Below are 17426 nucleotides of genomic sequence, written 5' to 3'. Positions count from 1 at the left end.
GCCTTCATTTTGAGTCATAGTGCATTGTGATACAGCAGTGATGGCAGTGTCGGTCGTTTTGCCGCTGCAGGATCTCATTGCCTCCTTGGACAAAAAATGTTTGCCAAGAATTCTTCAAGTTTATTCTGGAGTTTATTTCCAAGGTAATCAATTCTATGATTTTACTTGTGGGTGAATTGTAAGAAATCTCACTTTAGATTGTTTCTATTTTGTATGTGCATTTCTTTGCTTCTACACCACAATTTAAAGGTCAATGTCGCACACTAACATATAGAGTTAGAGTAAAAGTTGTAGAAAAATTGATCATAATGTATATAAAATAATATACATAATGTAAATTAAAACCATACACTATGTAAGATTGTGGAGTTACATAAGAACAGATGAATAGACTTATTGCTGCAAGTTGAAAGTGTCTGCTTGCTCTTTTTATACTCCATTTCTTTTTTAACAGGGTCTGTATATGACGTTTCTGGTTATGAAGTGTCCTTTTCTACTGGAGATTTAATAAAAGTAATTGACACTGAGCTTGTGTCCGTTTGCTGCGAGGACATCAGCATGAATGAGAAATTTGAGCTCCCTATTAACTACACAGGTCCGTTTGAAGATTCTCCCCAAAACTGCAAATCAATTGTTTTTCCCAAACTGACCACTGCTGTTTTCTTAGGCTTGTTTAAGATGGTTCCAGAGATGATACCATACAGTTCAGTAGAAGAGATGGTGACTCTTATGCCTGTCACGCTGGAATCCAGCTCCTCCTTCACCTTCACCAGCTGCTCCAAGATAGCATTCGAAAATCTCACAGTGGGGGCTGGAACAGTTTTGACAGTGCTCTCTATTGAGCGGAAAGAGGGCAAAGAAGATAAACTGCGCTGTAAGGTCCAGGGTCACCATGAGGCAGCTGAAGTTGCCATCCCTCTTTCTGTCCGTGGGCAATTTGCGGAGTGTGAGCAGGAGGAGTGCTTCACCCTCCAGCAGATTTTATCATCACCATTGCTGAATAGTCGAAGGTTTCGCTTCATTGGCAAGAAGTGCGATCGACCACTAGTTCTCACACCAGTGTACCAGGTCCACGCTCTCATGAACTGTAAGAGGAACATACTGCTGCTGTGAATTCATGTAGAGAAAAGGAAGGGGAGAAAACATCATAGTGGATCTGTATTTTATAAAACTAGTTTATGTCATTTTCCAAGAACCGGTACACAGTTCTAATCTTTGGAAACTCCATGACTACCTAGAAATAGCTTCCACACCCATAAATACCACAGTGCCTTGGTAAGCAAATTTACCCAGCAATGCACTTGACAGCTTCTCTTTTTTTGGAATAAATGGTTTCCCCATAACAAACAAATCAGCACCTAACTATTTTTATGATCACAAAAATTAAAGTACATCCCATGAAGTGAGGCTGTATTATTCAGGGTGTTCAGGGTACATTATTATATGATTTAACCTGAACTCAAGAAACACCCTAGAGGTCCTTGAGGAATTTGAGGCTTACAAATTACTTTTTGAAAAGATCAGATTTAGCGGGGAAATTGCAATGGTAAAGTTACCACTTAAACTAAATGGTATTCAATTTCAAGAATTATGTTTTGTGTTCTTTTTTCATATACAATTAGCATTTTATACTGAGTTACTTCACTAATGTTTTTTTAATTGATTTCTTACAGTAAGAAAGGAAATCCTGAAGTTTCCCTCCAGCCTTGAGGTTGATGTGGTCGATGTCACAGAGGATTGTAAGGATGTGACTTTCGAAAAGCCACTCAGTCTGACAGAGGTCTTGTCTGAACCAAAAGAATCTTTCCCTGTGGTAGTAAACATACTGGAACCGCCTAAAAGTTTTTCTCTGCTGAAGTGCAACTGGATGCCACAACTTAGCCTGCACCAACACCTGGTTTTCCACAAAGCAGGAACCACGGGTATGGTTATATTATCCAGTATGAAAAATCGAAAAACACAGAAGTACTTCTTGGTTTCTGACATATATGGCGGACGATTTCGGAGGCAGCCAAGAGAATTTAATTCAGTGTACGAGCTCTATGTTGCATCACTGCAGGCACCTGGTCTGAGAGTCAGTGTGACAAAAAACAGCAAGGAGGTGGAGGGAGAAGGTCTGCCTGTCCTCAGTGTGGGTGAACAGCTGGAGGTTGTCTGCTGTAAATGGATGAAGTTGCCTCATCCAGGCCACGCTGGGAAGTCTGAATCTGTTGAGGCTTTGCTGTGTCAGCGTCTCCCGGAACCAGGTTACCTGGATGATGATAATGATGACGAGGAATGCTTGGAGGATGGGAAACAAGAAGTTATTCTTCCCCTGTATATGCAGAATCACTTTGTGGAGGTGCTGACTGAAAACAGAAAGTACAGCCTTAAAGATTTGGGAAAGAAGTTTAGTTTACCCCTGGACATTAAAGTGGTAAGCCTTGATCCTAAACTGCAGAATGACCCTCTGGCTGGGCTCCCATGCCTCAGAATCGAGAGTACTCTGTTCGAACCAACCATCCTGGCAAGCTTCCCGCACAGTCCAGAGTACTGCTTTGAGATCCCAGCTCAGTGGATTTCGATGCATGTGTCTTTCACCACAGAACCCCTTCCATGGCATGACAATCAACCACCTACGTGTCATGTGGAAAGTGTGACAGAAGTGACAAATACATTCTTTTATGAATTTTGCAAAAGGGACAACACAGATGCTCCACCTCCACCTCGACCACCAAAGTCTTACAATGATACATGCAAACAGAAACCGCGCGAACATCAATCGCAAAGGGGCAGTCCAACAGAATCGTTAGCCAATTTGACTTTAAATGTCAAAAAAAGGCCCCAAGCTATGCTACCTGAAGTGAGTATGGATTTTATTCAGTAGTTTGTATATAATATATACAGTAGTTTGTATATAATATATATATATATATATATATGAGAAATGATTATTTTGCAGGATATACTGACTCTCATATACCTGTATATAAAATATACTGCATATGTGTGTGTGTGTGTGTATATATCTATATAGATATATATATCTATATATATACTTACTGGTTATAGACCTACTGGTTCCTCTTTTATAATCATGCAGATTATCTCTGATGAACAGGCTCAACCTGTAACGCTTCGAAAGCAGCCTGCAGTGGAAATGACAATCTGCCAGGCTCAGGCAGACATGCTTTTAAGAATGAATGACATGAAGAAAAATGGTAAGACCTGTTTCTGGCAAGTTTTGACCATGAGAGTACCACTGATGATACCGGTATGTACCACTTTTAAAAAGTGGGCAAAAAAATGTAGTAGTAACTGGAAGAATATCATCTCTCCCCAGTGCCACCACAAGTCCCCGAAGAATCCTCTGATAGCGACCATGAATACGAAATTGTGGAGGAAAAAGAAAAATACTGAAAAAGAAATGCTGGTTATAAGAAAGATTTTTTCAATATGCATTTATTTTGACAATTTCCTTTTCATAATCCACATAGCTTTTATAACAGATGCTATATAAATACAGATGAGTTGAATATGAAGTGTCTTCCAAATCTTTCATTCAAACATTGGTTCTATACTAGTTGCAGCTTTGGAACTCTTTGAATGTGTAACAATGACAATTCTTTAATTTTTGCATATTTAGAAATTAAAAAAATATATATTAGTGATTCAGATTATTTTTGTAGTTTTTTTTATTTTGTTACCACCATACAAGTTACATTTTGTTTTGCTTTACTCTTCTAAGCTTATATGCAGTTTAAATGTCCTTTATAACCAAAGATTTTACTATTAAAATCGACTTAAATGAATCGGTAAGAACATTAATATTTTATACATTTTTATATTTTATACAGTATTTTAGCATGTAATATATGACTTCAATGTGCCATGCTGGAAATAAGACCTAAAACCAAATTAATTAAACATGCATAACTACAAGCAGTAATGCAAATGCACTTTTTGAAGTACCGGTACTAATTCAACATCACCAAGCAGATGTCAAACCAAGGATAATTGCAGAATTCAGTTCATCTAAAGTAGTGGAGTAAAAATAAATAGAAAATAAATGTGCTTCTACTGAGGTGAATTTAAAGGCAAGAAACATAAGGTCCTTTTGAATCTTTTAATTTTGCTAGATGCTGTAGAGAAAAGTGTCATGGATTAAAAATATAAATGCTCTGACAGCAGAGAAAAGCCAATACAGGTGGTTGAAAACAAGTTTATATCAGGAGCAAAATTAAGAAATGAAGGAATCTCAGAAGCATCCGAAAGAACATGGAACTATAAAGATGATTTGTGTTCACTACTGAGAAGGAACTGGTTTTATTCATCATTGTCTGTGGATTTGTAGTGGTCTTCATCGATTGTAGAAAAGATGTGTCCTTCATTGCTTAGGAATTCCACCACTTGTCTGTTAGACAACAAAGATGAACACTAGTTTAGAACACTTTTTGAATTTTTACAAAATTAAGCAAACATTTTTTAAAGAGGAAATAATACAAAATTAAATTATGATAGGTTATGAACATTTGTTCTCTTCAACATTTTAAGAAGTCCAGTGAAGTGAGACCAAGCCTCTTTGGCTCTTACTTTATGACTGACAGGCCTATTCCACTGAGTCTCTGTTTCAGTTCCTGAATGCTGATCCCCTGGGGGTATGGGCAGCTTCGTATCAAACTCAGCACCTGAAAAATTAACAAGCAAATAAATACATGACACGTGGGGCCAAACTCAAAAAGCAAATGTAAATCAATTCCTTATTTAGCTCAGAAAATACATTTCAGACGCAAAATAAGATGCAATGCAATTTGATTGTCTGGCTCAAAGTTCAGAGACATAACATCATCACAATTGTCTATTGAAAGCTTCAGATCAAATCCTAAAACTATACCTAGTTCAAAAAAGGTGAAAACTATACTCAGCTAAATTTATTTAGCTGGCTGATGGCCTTGGACCTACTGCTCTTATGGATAATCAAAAACGATCATGGACAATAACCTGATTCTGGTTTGCACTTAATCCATTGTTGGCCATCATGTCCACTCCTGTGTAGCTCCCTCCTAGGGTTTCTGTGTTTGTTCGCGGCATCTGAGTGGAGTTACTGTTCACTCGTCCTCCACCGCTACCCTGAAATGACCCAATTAACACAATTTTCAAGTAAATGCAGTAAATTAATTTGCAATGAAGGCCATATTAATTTTTATTTTGTAGTAACATATTCAATAAGAAAGCAGACATGTTCTCAGCTACACAGTAACTGTAACACCATATTAATTTCCCCAAAACCAGCTAATATTTAATTAATCTAACTGGCCCCCCAAAAAAACCTCTTAACGTCACATTTTTGTATAATTATACTCATTATTTCTTGCCATGCTCTTAGGTGTCCCAAGGATCATGTGTGCCTGGACAACTTCCAGCATGTGTGAGGTGATTTCATTCATGTCCTCTAGGGGTCTGACACTGAATGCCACAACAGATCTATGGTTCTAGCACAGCAAAAACAGAAATCAGTCAAAAAAGAGAAGAGAGAAAGTACAGACACTTCTTCATATTATATATAGACAAGATGATGTATGATGCCATTTAAATGTATTGCAAAGAAAAGCATCTTTATATAAAGAAGCATATTCCTCTTATGCTAGCGAATGGAAAGATCAAATATTTCTGGTAATACTGGACAAGATTTAAGAGAGAACCCTCACTTGAAATGAACGAAGATTGCCAGAAACTTTCACATATGTGTCAGGAGGTAGGACAGTGCTATCCACATTAGGGTCCTATAGAGAGAAAAAACATGATTTAATGGGTTAAACAGTCTAAGATATTATATTGTATTGGTCTTTGGCATTCTTCCAACTCCTTTAAATCAGTTAATCAGGACCTGAGTGTAAAGTTCATAAAATCCTATGTGAAAATGAGTGAAAATGGAAGGTTTAGATGACTCTGCTTGTCTCTGTATGTCTTTTTAATCTGTGTATTATTGTGTTATTCTAATAACACAATAATACACAATCTATTCATATAATTCAAGAACAAGTGTCTTAGACACAAACTGCCAATGTAATCTTAGGCACATTTATGAAATGCACAAGTATACAAATGCCTCTGTTCTGGATGGCTATAGATCAACTGTAAGGAAGTTATGAGCAGCGCTGCAATAAAAGTAGTAAAAATAGCATTTGTAAAGTTCCTCACTGACCTCTGTGTCCACCCATTGCTTCACATCCATGGGAGCAGCCGTCATGTCATCTACCTTGTACTGGATGTTGGTCATAGATTTGTCTGTGCTTCTAATGACACCCACAAGCGTAATCTATGAGTGAACAATCAATTTTTAACAAATACACTTGTAAAATTTTGCCAGTAAAATAGTAAGTTTCATTTGCATGGTTCATTTTTACTATGACTTAATTGCTTTATATTACCTGGACAACTTCTACATCTCCTACTTTAAAGGCTTCGTCGGCCTGGGAGGCTGACATGAGCTGCGACACGGTGCAGGGGATTATCTGTGTAGCACGGGATCTCTGCAAAACCAACCAGAAACATAAACGCACATTAACGCACTGCCTCTAAAAATGCGGTCATTAGGCTCTACACGAGGTCATGCTAAAATGTGGCAGGAATGTGGTAGATATAAGGCTGTAATCCACGGTTATTTGATTAATTATGATGAAAAGTGCGGTAGGATACCCCTTTCTTCTCTCCTCCCTGGGATAACGCAGGTGATGCGAAGCCTCCCGGAGATTGTGTGTAACCACCGGCCATATTAGATTCATTGTAACCTGTCACAAACAAAAAAGCAGAGAACGACAATGTCCTCAGACAATGTCCGCTATGTTTGTCATTTCTCCGAGTCAGTCAACTAGTTTTATTCAAGCTGTCGTTATCAATAGATGCACACTAGCAGAAAAGGGAAAAACTTTAGCTAACTTTAGCAAGTACCATAAACAACATTCTACGTCGGGTTATTCAAAATTACACTCACCCTGATTCCACATGTTGCCAAATTGCATTAACTAAATGTGCCCAAATTGAGACAGTGAGGGTCACAAAGAATAGATAACAACACACAAACGACGAGACACTTGTGTCGTCCCGCGCATAATATTGGTCTAGAGCGCATGCGTGGAATAGAAGTGCCGCCAAGGCTGATGGGGGATATTTCGCTCCTCGTTTTGCCTGTCAGGCATTTGTGTGTGTGTGTGTGTGTGTGTGTGTGTGTGTGTGTGTGTGTGTGTGTGTGTGTGTGTGTGTGTGTGTGTGTGTGTGTGTGTGTGTGTGTGTTATAGCCCTTTGTCATGGTAGCATTCTTAATGATCCCGTGTTCCAATAGAAAATATGACACGTCACCGTTATCTTATCTTGTTTCACCCTTTGAAGACCTAACTCTTGGAGCGTTACTTCATTGGCACTTCCCGATTGTTCAGGATGTTTAGTGTGAAACTGTTTCTGTTTGGTCTGTGTTTCAAAGAGGTTTTCTTACTGTCTGGTAACTATCCAATGAGTCAGATTGTATTTTATGCTGTTATTTGTTGGGTTATTTTAACCATGTATATGGCATATTTTATCAGGAACCTTCTGGCACATAACAGATCTGCACTGGGACCCAACATACAAACTCAATGATAATCCTGAGCTGGTGTGTGCATCAAGTGGTAAACAACCTGCAGTTAATGCTGGGGAGTTTGGAGACTATGTCTGCGATTCACCGTGGAGCCTTATTAATTCCTCTGTATATGCCATGAAGGATATTTTACCTGATCCGGATTTCATCATATGGACAGGGTATGCCTCTGACTGTTGCGTTTTTCACCTTAATGTAATTCAAGCAGCATGCAAATGCTTCAGTTCTGAGGTCTATAATTGTGGAGCCCCCTGGCCAAAATCATGATGTTGTTTTGTTTGTTTGTTACTTCTCAGTGATGATACCCCACACGTGCCCAATGAGGATCTAGGAGAAGAAGCAGTGCTATCCATTATTAGCAATCTTACACACATTATCCGTCAAGTGTTTCCATGTAAGTACCGGTATAGATTTTTTTTCTTCAAAAAACTAGTAATGAATGTCTAATGGGCTAAAATATTAATTCATGGGGCATAAATATTGAAATTGTGTTTTCTTTAGACACAAAAGTTTATTCTGCATTGGGCAACCATGACTACCACCCCAAAAGCCAGCTACCTGCAGAACCAAACTACATTTATGACCAAATAGCAAAAATGTGGCAGGACTGGATGAATTCAGACTCACAACGATCATTTAAGAAAGGTGGAGAAAATCTCTTCTGGCAGAACAACAGTTACTGAAAGCATACTGTATCTAATTGTGTCTGTTGTTTTCATTGCTCAGGTGGATATTACACAGAAAATCTGTTGAATCGGACAGGTTTTAGGATGTTGGTCCTCAATACTAACCTCTATTATGACCAGAACAAGCTGATTCTGAACACAGAAGACCCTGCAGGGCAGTTCGCCTGGTCAGATCACGTTCTCACAGAGGCCGCCAATAGCAATGAAAAGGCAAAATTACTTTCTTTATTTTGTTGAACCATCTAATGCTTAAATTAGCCTAGAGAGCAAGAAAATAAATGGTGCATGTCTCATAAATTACATCTGTAAAATTACAATATTCTTTTGTCTCTTCTCTACCAGGTCTACATTATCGGACACGTCCCTCCAGGCTTCTTTGAGAAGAAAAGGGGCAAGCCATGGTACACACCTAAGTTCAACAAGTTGTACTTGGATTTAATTCAAAAGCATCAATCTGTCATTATTGGACAGTTCTTTGGTCATCATCACACTGATAGCTTCCGAATGTTCTACAATTCAGAGGGTAAAGTCTCTTTGCAAGATAACAACTCTTAAATGCCCTTTTTCATGATTCCTTAATGCAGAGTAACTGATTAAATCCTCAGATGTTGGAATTCCATTTTGATGAAAGTTAATTTGTTTGACAGGATTACCCATAAGCACAATGTTTCTCAGCCCTGGGGTGACACCATGGAAAACAACGCTTCCCGGAGTCGTGGATGGCGCCAACAATCCTGGCATCCGCATCTTTGAATATGATACTCAAACCCTTCTGGTTAAAGTGAGTCAAGTCTAACATTTATAAACTGTTTGTATACAGCATATATAACCTCAGTGAACACATACGTACTTGTATCGTTTTATTCTTTTAAACTGCAGGATGTGGTGACTTATTACTTGAACCTGACCTATGCTAATGCAGCTGGCAGTCGTTGGGAAAAAGAGTATCGCCTTACAGAAAGTTTCAGAGTACCTGACGCCTCTCCGACCTCCATGCATCAGGTTCTGGAGCGCATTGCAAGTGAGCCATGCTACCTACAAAAGTACTACGACTTCAACTCGGTCAGCTATGACCTGAAGGAGTGTGATGGCTACTGCCGTGTTGACCATGTGTGTGCAGCCAGAGAGATTGACTTTGATAGGTATGAACATTGTTTGGAAAAAGAAGGAGCAACTGCTATTTATGCTGGCCTGCTTCAAGTTGTTTCTTTTGCCATAACCTTTGCATTCTGGAACTGATCACTTAAATGCAAAATTTATGACCAGTATGATTATTTACAGGCAACTCATGGAGTTGTTTTAGAGTTCTGCACTTTATACTGTGGGAACAATAACCTTTGACCACACCAATAATCAGTACAGTCTCATTGCTCATTGATATAGTTTATTGATATAGTTTAAACGTGTCATTTCCAGTCACTAAAGATTAAAGGTAGAAGTTTGTAAAGAACATTGCATTCAGCTAATTATCATACATTCTATTCCAATGCTATTTATTTAAAGCTCTTTATGAACTAACCAAATGGTTAATCAACACTTGAATGTAATTTTGACATTGAAAATTAACCAAAGTAAATGGTCCATCAGTGCAGGCTAATCAATGGGTCATCGAGGCCAATTAAAAGATAACTACACCCTATATTGTCCAGTATCAATATACGTATATTGATTAAATGTGAGTGTAATGACATCAGAGGGGGGAGGATTTTTTTTTTTTAACTTGATCAGGGAACACTCCATCAACAATTTCAGTCTGGATGGGTAATCATGTTATTAGTTACAGTATGTAGTGCTAAAACTGCATTTGCTACATTATCTTTCAAAACCCATCAGGTAATTAAGAATGAATAGCAATAAGCACTTTTCAATCTTTATCTGAAATTGTCATTCATTAATTCATTAAATAATTAAGCAATTAATGAATGTTGGGAGAGCAGGATAGTGTTTGATGTGGTTGCATCTAGTTTTTACATCAACAAATATCAGTTCTTTATTTCCAGTAGTATCTCTTGCATAATATTATTTTTCAGCAATCTATTACAGGGTTGAAATTTTGGGTCGTTTTGTGTGGATGAACAATCAAATCATACATTAAATGTTCTATTGAATGCACATTGACAGAGCTTGAGGAATTAAACATAGCTTCACAATGATAAAATATTTTGCAGTACACCTCCCTGTGGTTTACAGACGTAATAATAGAGAGGACGACACAGCGGACATGTCATCTGCACTTTTTCAAAAGGATGTTTTCACCCCCTGCAGTTTTTACCATCCAAAAACAATGTTATTCTATAGTAAACAGAGACATGTCAAGCACTACGACCAGGTGGAAAATGGCCTCTCAAGCAGAAGCTTGTTTCCCTTGGTTTAGACCAGCCACTCGCTCCTCGAACGTCTCTATGGCGTCTTGTGTGATTGTAGTTTGACTGACTTTTACTGTGACATCACAGTGATGCTGGTAAGTTCTCACATGATCAGGACTTGTTTAGCTGAAGTGAAAGGCTGTAGCGCTGCATTCAAAGCCTTTCTGTAGTCTTGGAGGCCCAACTCTGCACAAACTGGAGCTGTCAACTTCCCTTTTCGGATCAGACCACACAGCTCATCCAGCATGGTTCTAAATGCTCTTACATCTACGGAAAATTTGTCGATGGAAAATGTCAATACGTTGGAGAAGTCTGAAGTCTTTATGACTCACCATTTGAATGATTTTTCTTCCATTGTGTGATCCAAAATCCCTTAACTTTCACATCTTTGAAAATAAGTGCGCTCTGCAGAGAACAATGTTACTACTTAGACGAACCATGCATTTGTAAACTCTATACTTGTGAGATCATTCATCTCACCACAGGAACTATAACGGGCTGCTTGGCCATCCCACCATATGTCACCATAGATCCTCCATACCTGAAATAAATAGAACATAAACCATTTTGTAATCAGTCTTCTCACTGTCAGATACTTTGTGATACCAAAAGATGATTCTCACTGCAGATGACGTAACAGCTCTGTAGCACTTTTGCCTCCAACTCCATTCAGGGCCAGTTTAGGTTTTTGGCAGGTCTTTTAAAACATAAAAGAAAATGTAGTAACCTCAGCCCAATCACACTCACATGTCTGCAGACTGCATTCAGACAAACAGACCTTAAACAGTTCCTTCATCTCGGGCCTCCTTAGCTCCTCTTCTCTGATCACGTGAGTTGCTCCAATGGCCTTTAATCTGTCACTGAGCTGTGTGAACTCTGGTCTTCAGGATAGAAAACAAGGCCATCAAATTGCAGTCATAAATTCAAACAAGCTAGGCTTCAAATAGTATTGGTGTTTTCACCTGTCTCTGATGACATTGATTGTCTTTATTCCTCTTGAAGCAGCAATCTGTATTACAGCTTGGCCTACTCCACTGTTGGCTGCATTCTGGATCACAGAATCCCCTGCACAGGAAACAGAGTAAGGAGACTATCACATTAAGCCAACAAGACTATTCTAGTTTTTTGGACTATTTCTTAAAGTAAGACAGACTCCATCCTCAAAATCTCTGCATGTTGTTCCCATCATCTATCCACCTGTAGCTTCCTTGTTTTTGGTGCACATAAATTGTGTAGGACTTCTCCAGTGTAAGCTCAATTTCATTCACATGATCAATCCTGACCTTTGGAGGCAGATTATTTTGAAACTCACCTGGTTTGAGCTCTTCAAAGTCCGATAGCATCCTCCAGGCAGTGCAGGGATTCACACCAAGTGTCGCCGCACACAACAAAGGTATGTCTTTGGCCAAAGAGATAACAGCATCTTCAGCTACCACAGCCTCTGTCCTCCATGTGCCTGTATATGTTAAACAAGCACAGTATCTTCTCAAAGTCCCATTTGGGAATACAACCATGGCCCAATTGACTCATGAACGTTGGTCAAACTGAATTTTACCAAGACCAGCATCTTTTGGAAGGATCCAGTCTCCCAGTTTGAGTGATTTCACCTTGCTGCCAATTTCCATAATCTGGCCTACTCCCTCATTGCCCCCCACAGCTGGAAGATCAGGCAGGATCGCGTAAGTACCTGTAAACACACAGCCCATTAAAAATCTCCTATTGAAATCTTAATTAAATAAATTGAAAGGAAGCAAAACAAGCAAACATACAAGAAAAAACCTAAATACCCTGAATCATGTTGATGTCAGATGGGTTGATTGGAGCTGCCAGTATTTTAACCAGGACATCGTGTTCACCTACAGTTGGTAAATCTACTTGCTCTAGCCTGTCAAACAAAAATAATTCTGTAAATTAACATATTATTGATCCCATCGCTCCACAGGTTCTAGTGACAGTAAAAACACACATTTCAGCTAGTCTCAACAAAAGTAGTTTTATTTAGTTGCTATTAGTAAAACATTCAAATGAGATAATTATTTGTCATCTAACATTATACCTTATATTCCCTGAACATAATTACACCAGCTTGGGAGGCTGCCATGGATGGCCATGACTAGAATAAAATGGTTCTTCCCGTTAAAGGAAGCCAACACATTTGTGTGAATACTAGAGAAAGTAGTTTTAACTAGAGAGGAACAAAAAAAAACATTTAAGGATTGAAAACTGTGAAACCTTTATGCTCAGTTTGCCCCTCTGGTCACGGGATGATTAATAAGTAGCAATTTATTATGTAATTATTTCCTTTCAAACAAAATCGGAAAAAAAGGAACAAAGCAGAATTACAGAGAAAACAAAAGATGCTTTTCTGTTTTGGAAGTGATCATAATTTATAATAAGAATGCAGGATTTATTTATTTATTTATTGTGTAGGGATGTACCACAGGGGACACAGTGAGGTCATGCATTCGGTATCATTAATTGCATAATCCAATTATACTCTAAACTTCAACTGAAAATTTAACACAAATTATAGCACATAGATATATATGAGCATTTCAATTCTCCGAACAGATATAGTTTTCATATAAGGTTTTATAGTGCATTCTTTAGCGTTTCTAAAATTCAAAGTGTTTATTGTCGTATGTACAGAAGAAAGTTTCCTTGTACAGTGAAATTCTTACATTGCTGCCCACGAGGAATGCCAGAACAAATATTAAAAAAGTAGTATAAAAATAGTACAAAAAATAATGCGAAAAAAAAAGTGCAACAGAGGATTGTGTGCAAATCTATTTTGTGAGGTGCTCCATGGTTGTAAATCCTGTCAACTGTTCATGAGTCTGATGGCAGTTGGATAGAGGGAGTTCTTCAGCCTCCAAGTCTGTGCAATTCACACTTCTGTGCCTTTGGCCTGATGGCAGACGTGTGATCAGTCTATGCTGGGGGTGGGTGGGGTCCTTCTTTATGATAGACATCATAAACAATTTCTTCCCTGGGTTTAAAATTTTTGTTATGTCACTCCTAAAGATGTCATTTCATGTTTCACTGGGATCCTATGAAAGTCAATTGGTTGAGGATCAGAGTTTTGATATGAGAAATGGTTCGTCGAGGCCCCCAGTCATCACTGCCACCCAAACCACGTTGCACCGGCCCCTAATGGATCTTCCTGCGGGTGGAGAGCCTACCCATCTCGCCATTTTGGGTTGAGCCTGGCCATGTCCTGTTGGCCTACTGGGGGCATATTAGCTCCGGACACTTTGGCTCCCAGGATCATCTGGGGGCGCAAAACTCTCCACCATAGTAAAGTGGTGGTTCAAGGAGGGGGGAAAGGTGTGTTGGTGGAAAGATGGAACGTGAGATTAGCAGGCGGATCGATACAGCCTCTACAGTTATGCAGCCAGTGTACTGGACCGTTATAGTAAACAGAGAGCTTAGTTGCAAGGCAAAGCTCTCGATTTATTGGTCAGTCTACGCTCCTACTCTCACCTATGGTCATGAACTTTGGGTAATGACCGGGGAGGAGCTCAGATTGAAGCTGCTGCTCCTCCGTGTTGAGAGGACTCAGCAAAGGTGGCTCGGGCATCTGTTTTGGATGGACGCCTCCCTAGGGAGGTTCCAGGAATATCCCAGGAGGAGGCCCCTGAGATGCTGGAGAGACTAGGTCTCTCAGCTGGCCCCGGAGCCTCTTAGAATACTCCCGGGTGAGTTGGAGGAAAGTATGGACATCAATTCTTAAGCTGCTGGACCCCGTGACCCAGTCCAAATAAGCAGAAGATGACGAGAGACGGGATGAGGTTGAGGATCATGTATTAAAATTAACTCACATTTTCAAAAATGTAAATATAAACCCGATTAATTAATCATGCTACTCATTACTTTGGTAAACATCACACCAAAAAAATACTAAACATTTGAATATAAACTGTTGACCACACCCTTATAAGATGGAAGGCCTTATAAGGGTTTGTTTAAAAATCTAAAAATAAGACGAAGCCTCTATCGTAAAATAATTATAGGCTTCAAAATCATGTTGCAAAAGAATTGGGAGTAGTTTAAGCGACTCTCCTTGCTACTATACACCCTGCATATACAGGTCTATGGTAAAGCGACTGTCTTAGATAGTTTACGCTAGGTGATGTTACTTTATCATTTTTATTCCTCAATTTTTATTTCCAAAACAAAAATAAACAAAGTAATTTTCTGATTTTGTTTTGAAAAGGAATCATGAAAGAACCAGACAGCGATTTTAAAATCTAGTCAAAATAGCCTAAGCGTTTTTAGCACGGCCAGTTATTTGGGATTAAAAATGAAAACTACGGTAGTTGATTTAGCGTCTCTTACTTCACTACTTCAGGGGGTTCTCCGTGTTTTCTGTACCGAAGAGCCTGGCATGTCCGTGCCCCAAGTGCAGCTGAAAGACTAAAGAGAGAAACATGAGAACGACTTTCAAAAAATGCACCTGCGGATCTACGTCTACACATGGACTGGATATAATGTAAACCCGATTTATAACAAGGCAGCCACATTGCAATATATTTAACAATTAACGGAAAATCCTATGTACAACAAGTGTATTTGATCTTTGATTAAGTTCAGCCTACAGCGCAGCCATATTGCTGTTTTTTTTCTTCTGTTTTATTTTTTTTAATGGCGGTCGGCGGTAGATGCATTACCGCCACCTACCGTCTGTTGAGCAGCATACCGCATTGTCTAAATCCTACTAAACCCCTTTGAAAATCTGAAAATCGCCCTCCCATATTATATCTTGTCTGGCCTCTGATTGTTTATGCCCGATGCCAATCAATGCATTACTGGAATCTGATGCTATGAGTACTTTACTTTGTCTAATGTCTTGTATCCAGACTGATACCATATAAATGGCCAATAGCTCACCTGTGTATTCTGCTGTTATCATTATTATTATTCCTTAATCTAATGAAGAAGCCTTCTGGATAGAAGGTGAAACGTCTTCAAAAGAGATAAATGTTTGCTTCAATCACACTTTTCCCTTGATCTTTTTCCAATAAACTCAAACCAATACTTACCTCTTCCAGTTTCAATCGATCAATCTTTATTTATATAGCGTCTATTACGATCAAAATTGTTTCTAGGCGCTTTACATAATTCCAGGGCCTGACCCCCAACAAGCAACAGTGGCAAGGAAGGACAGGGGGAAGGACAGGTAGAGGATAGAATAGGTAGGAGAGGAGAGGAGAGGAGAGGAGAGGAGAGGAGAGGAGAGGAGAGGAGAGGAGAGGAGAGGAGAGGAGAGGAGAGGAGAGGAGAGGAGAGGAGAGGAGAGGAGAGGAGCCATGACCCAGTGGGGTCACAGAGGCCTGTCACGTGATCATGTTTCTGGACCCCGGCAGCCGCGGCCTATAGCAGCATAACTAAGATGTTAACCTAATGATTAGATAACCCCCTAAGGGGGGTATATAATAGTAACTGGGACTACAGAATGAGTGACAATAAGCTTTTTCAAAGAGGTAGGTTTTAAGTTTGATCTTAAAAGTAGAGATGGAGTCAGCCTCCCGTACCTGGACAGAGAGCTGGTTCCACAGCAGGGGGGCCTGGTAGCTAAATGCACGGCCCCCCATTCTACTTCTAGAGACTCTGGGGACCACAAGTAGACCAGCATTCTGAAAGCGTAGCGGTCTATTGGGCTGGTAAGGTGTCAATAGCTCCTCCAGGTAGGATGGAGCTAGGCCTCTGAGGACCTTGTAGGTCAGAAGAAGGATTTTAAAAATTATTCTAAATTTAACAGGCAGCCAATGAAGAGATGCCAGTACAGGAGTTATGTGATCTCTTTTGTCAATACCTGTCAGCATTTTGGATCCCCTGGAGACTTCTTAATGTGTTGTTTGGACACCCTGATAATAAAGAATTACAATAGTCCAGCCTGGAAGTAACAAATGCATGGACTAACTTTTCAGCATCATGCCGCATCAGTAGTTTCCTGATCCTTTTGATGTTCCTCAGGTGAAAAAGGGCACTTCTAGAGACTGTTTCATCAACACAACAGGTCCAGGGAAATCTCAGTTAACCTGTTTGCCGTGAGAACAATAACTCCTGCACCAGTTTGATATAAGCCTCAAATAATAGTACCACTAAGTTATTTTAAGAGCTAAACAGAAACACTCGTGTGTATCTGAAAACACTTCACTGAATCATCTGTCTCACACTATCATTACCTGCAGGAAACTACATATTGCGCCTAAAGTAAACTTGTTTTAGAATGAAACATTGAATAAAATTACACTATAAAGTCAGGAAAGACAAGCAACTAAAATGTTTCCAAGGTGGGATGGCACAGAGCAGGACTGTTTTACTCACCCTTATGTTAGCAATTCTATTTTCTGTAACCCGGCCTTTAACTGTCCATCCAAAACTGTGTACCTTTTTTTTTTCCTTCTCTTGGCATGATTTTAATATACTCTGAGCTGAAGGGTTTTCTCCATATCCCCTTGAATTTCACCCCACCTACATTAAGGATGACAGGTTTGGTTTTCTTTGCACAGCACACTCTTATTGTCTGATATTCATATTTCATATTCATATATTCTATTCATATACCATTCACCTTTAATCTAACACCAAACTGATTAAACCTAAATACTATTCTTAAGGATGCTCCATGTGCTCCGAAATCTCCTTTTATACACCCATTAATATTTAAAGTCTTTTTACATTTACACTTCCTATCACCCACGTACAATGCAGTCCTCCACTCCTTCCAACAACAAACCAAACATTCACACCATTCCA

The 17426-nt window shown here is 39.2% G+C and overlaps 4 protein-coding genes across 6 annotated transcripts; 2 read left to right on the top strand and 2 right to left on the bottom strand.

Moving 5' to 3' along the window:
• On the top strand, positions 1-3659 carry themis2 (thymocyte selection associated family member 2). Of its 2 annotated transcripts, none has more exons than XM_011618198.2 (6): positions 1-143; positions 455-595; positions 668-1087; positions 1674-2842; positions 3101-3200; positions 3323-3659. In XM_011618198.2, the coding sequence occupies exons 1-6, from the start codon at positions 41-43 to the stop codon at positions 3397-3399; spliced, it is 2010 nt and encodes a 669-aa protein (XP_011616500.1). In that variant the 5' UTR covers positions 1-40; the 3' UTR covers positions 3400-3659. The 2 variants fall into 2 exon arrangements, with proteins under 2 accessions (XP_011616500.1, XP_011616499.1); XM_011618197.2 differs by having other exon boundaries at positions 3083-3200.
• Positions 3660-4091: 432 nt separating this feature from the next.
• Positions 4092-7135, bottom strand: rpa2 (replication protein A2). Its single transcript, XM_003977096.3, has 9 exons — positions 6974-7135; positions 6679-6770; positions 6411-6512; positions 6185-6298; positions 5688-5762; positions 5355-5471; positions 4981-5109; positions 4573-4667; positions 4092-4393 (listed from the first exon to the last, which is right to left on the bottom strand). The coding sequence occupies exons 1-9, from the start codon at positions 6999-7001 to the stop codon at positions 4306-4308; spliced, it is 840 nt and encodes a 279-aa protein (XP_003977145.2). The 5' UTR covers positions 7002-7135; the 3' UTR covers positions 4092-4305.
• A 116-nt stretch (positions 7136-7251) lies between these two features.
• smpdl3b (sphingomyelin phosphodiesterase acid like 3B) lies at positions 7252-9576 on the top strand. Of its 2 annotated transcripts, none has more exons than XM_003977110.3 (8): positions 7252-7477; positions 7560-7773; positions 7909-8006; positions 8114-8257; positions 8339-8508; positions 8641-8821; positions 8946-9079; positions 9178-9576. In XM_003977110.3, the coding sequence occupies exons 1-8, from the start codon at positions 7417-7419 to the stop codon at positions 9535-9537; spliced, it is 1362 nt and encodes a 453-aa protein (XP_003977159.1). In that variant the 5' UTR covers positions 7252-7416; the 3' UTR covers positions 9538-9576. The 2 variants fall into 2 exon arrangements, with proteins under 2 accessions (XP_003977159.1, XP_029694633.1); XM_029838773.1 differs by having other exon boundaries at positions 9175-9576.
• An 89-nt stretch (positions 9577-9665) lies between these two features.
• Positions 9666-15313, bottom strand: mecr (mitochondrial trans-2-enoyl-CoA reductase). Its single transcript, XM_011618196.2, has 10 exons — positions 15003-15313; positions 12452-12549; positions 12220-12351; positions 11977-12120; positions 11627-11729; positions 11443-11545; positions 11288-11361; positions 11145-11205; positions 10997-11069; positions 9666-10931 (listed from the first exon to the last, which is right to left on the bottom strand). Exons 1-10 carry the CDS (start codon positions 15185-15187, stop codon positions 10768-10770), a joined length of 1137 nt encoding a protein of 378 aa, XP_011616498.1. The 5' UTR covers positions 15188-15313; the 3' UTR covers positions 9666-10767.
• Positions 15314-17426: the final 2113 nt, after the last annotated feature.

The sequence above is a fragment of the Takifugu rubripes genome, chromosome 7 (assembly GCF_901000725.2).
Source record: "Takifugu rubripes chromosome 7, fTakRub1.2, whole genome shotgun sequence".
NCBI classification, from domain to species: Eukaryota; Metazoa; Chordata; class Actinopteri; order Tetraodontiformes; family Tetraodontidae; genus Takifugu; species Takifugu rubripes.
The sequence above is the reverse complement of the archived record's forward strand: the minus strand, read 5'-3'. Positions and strand labels throughout refer to the sequence as shown.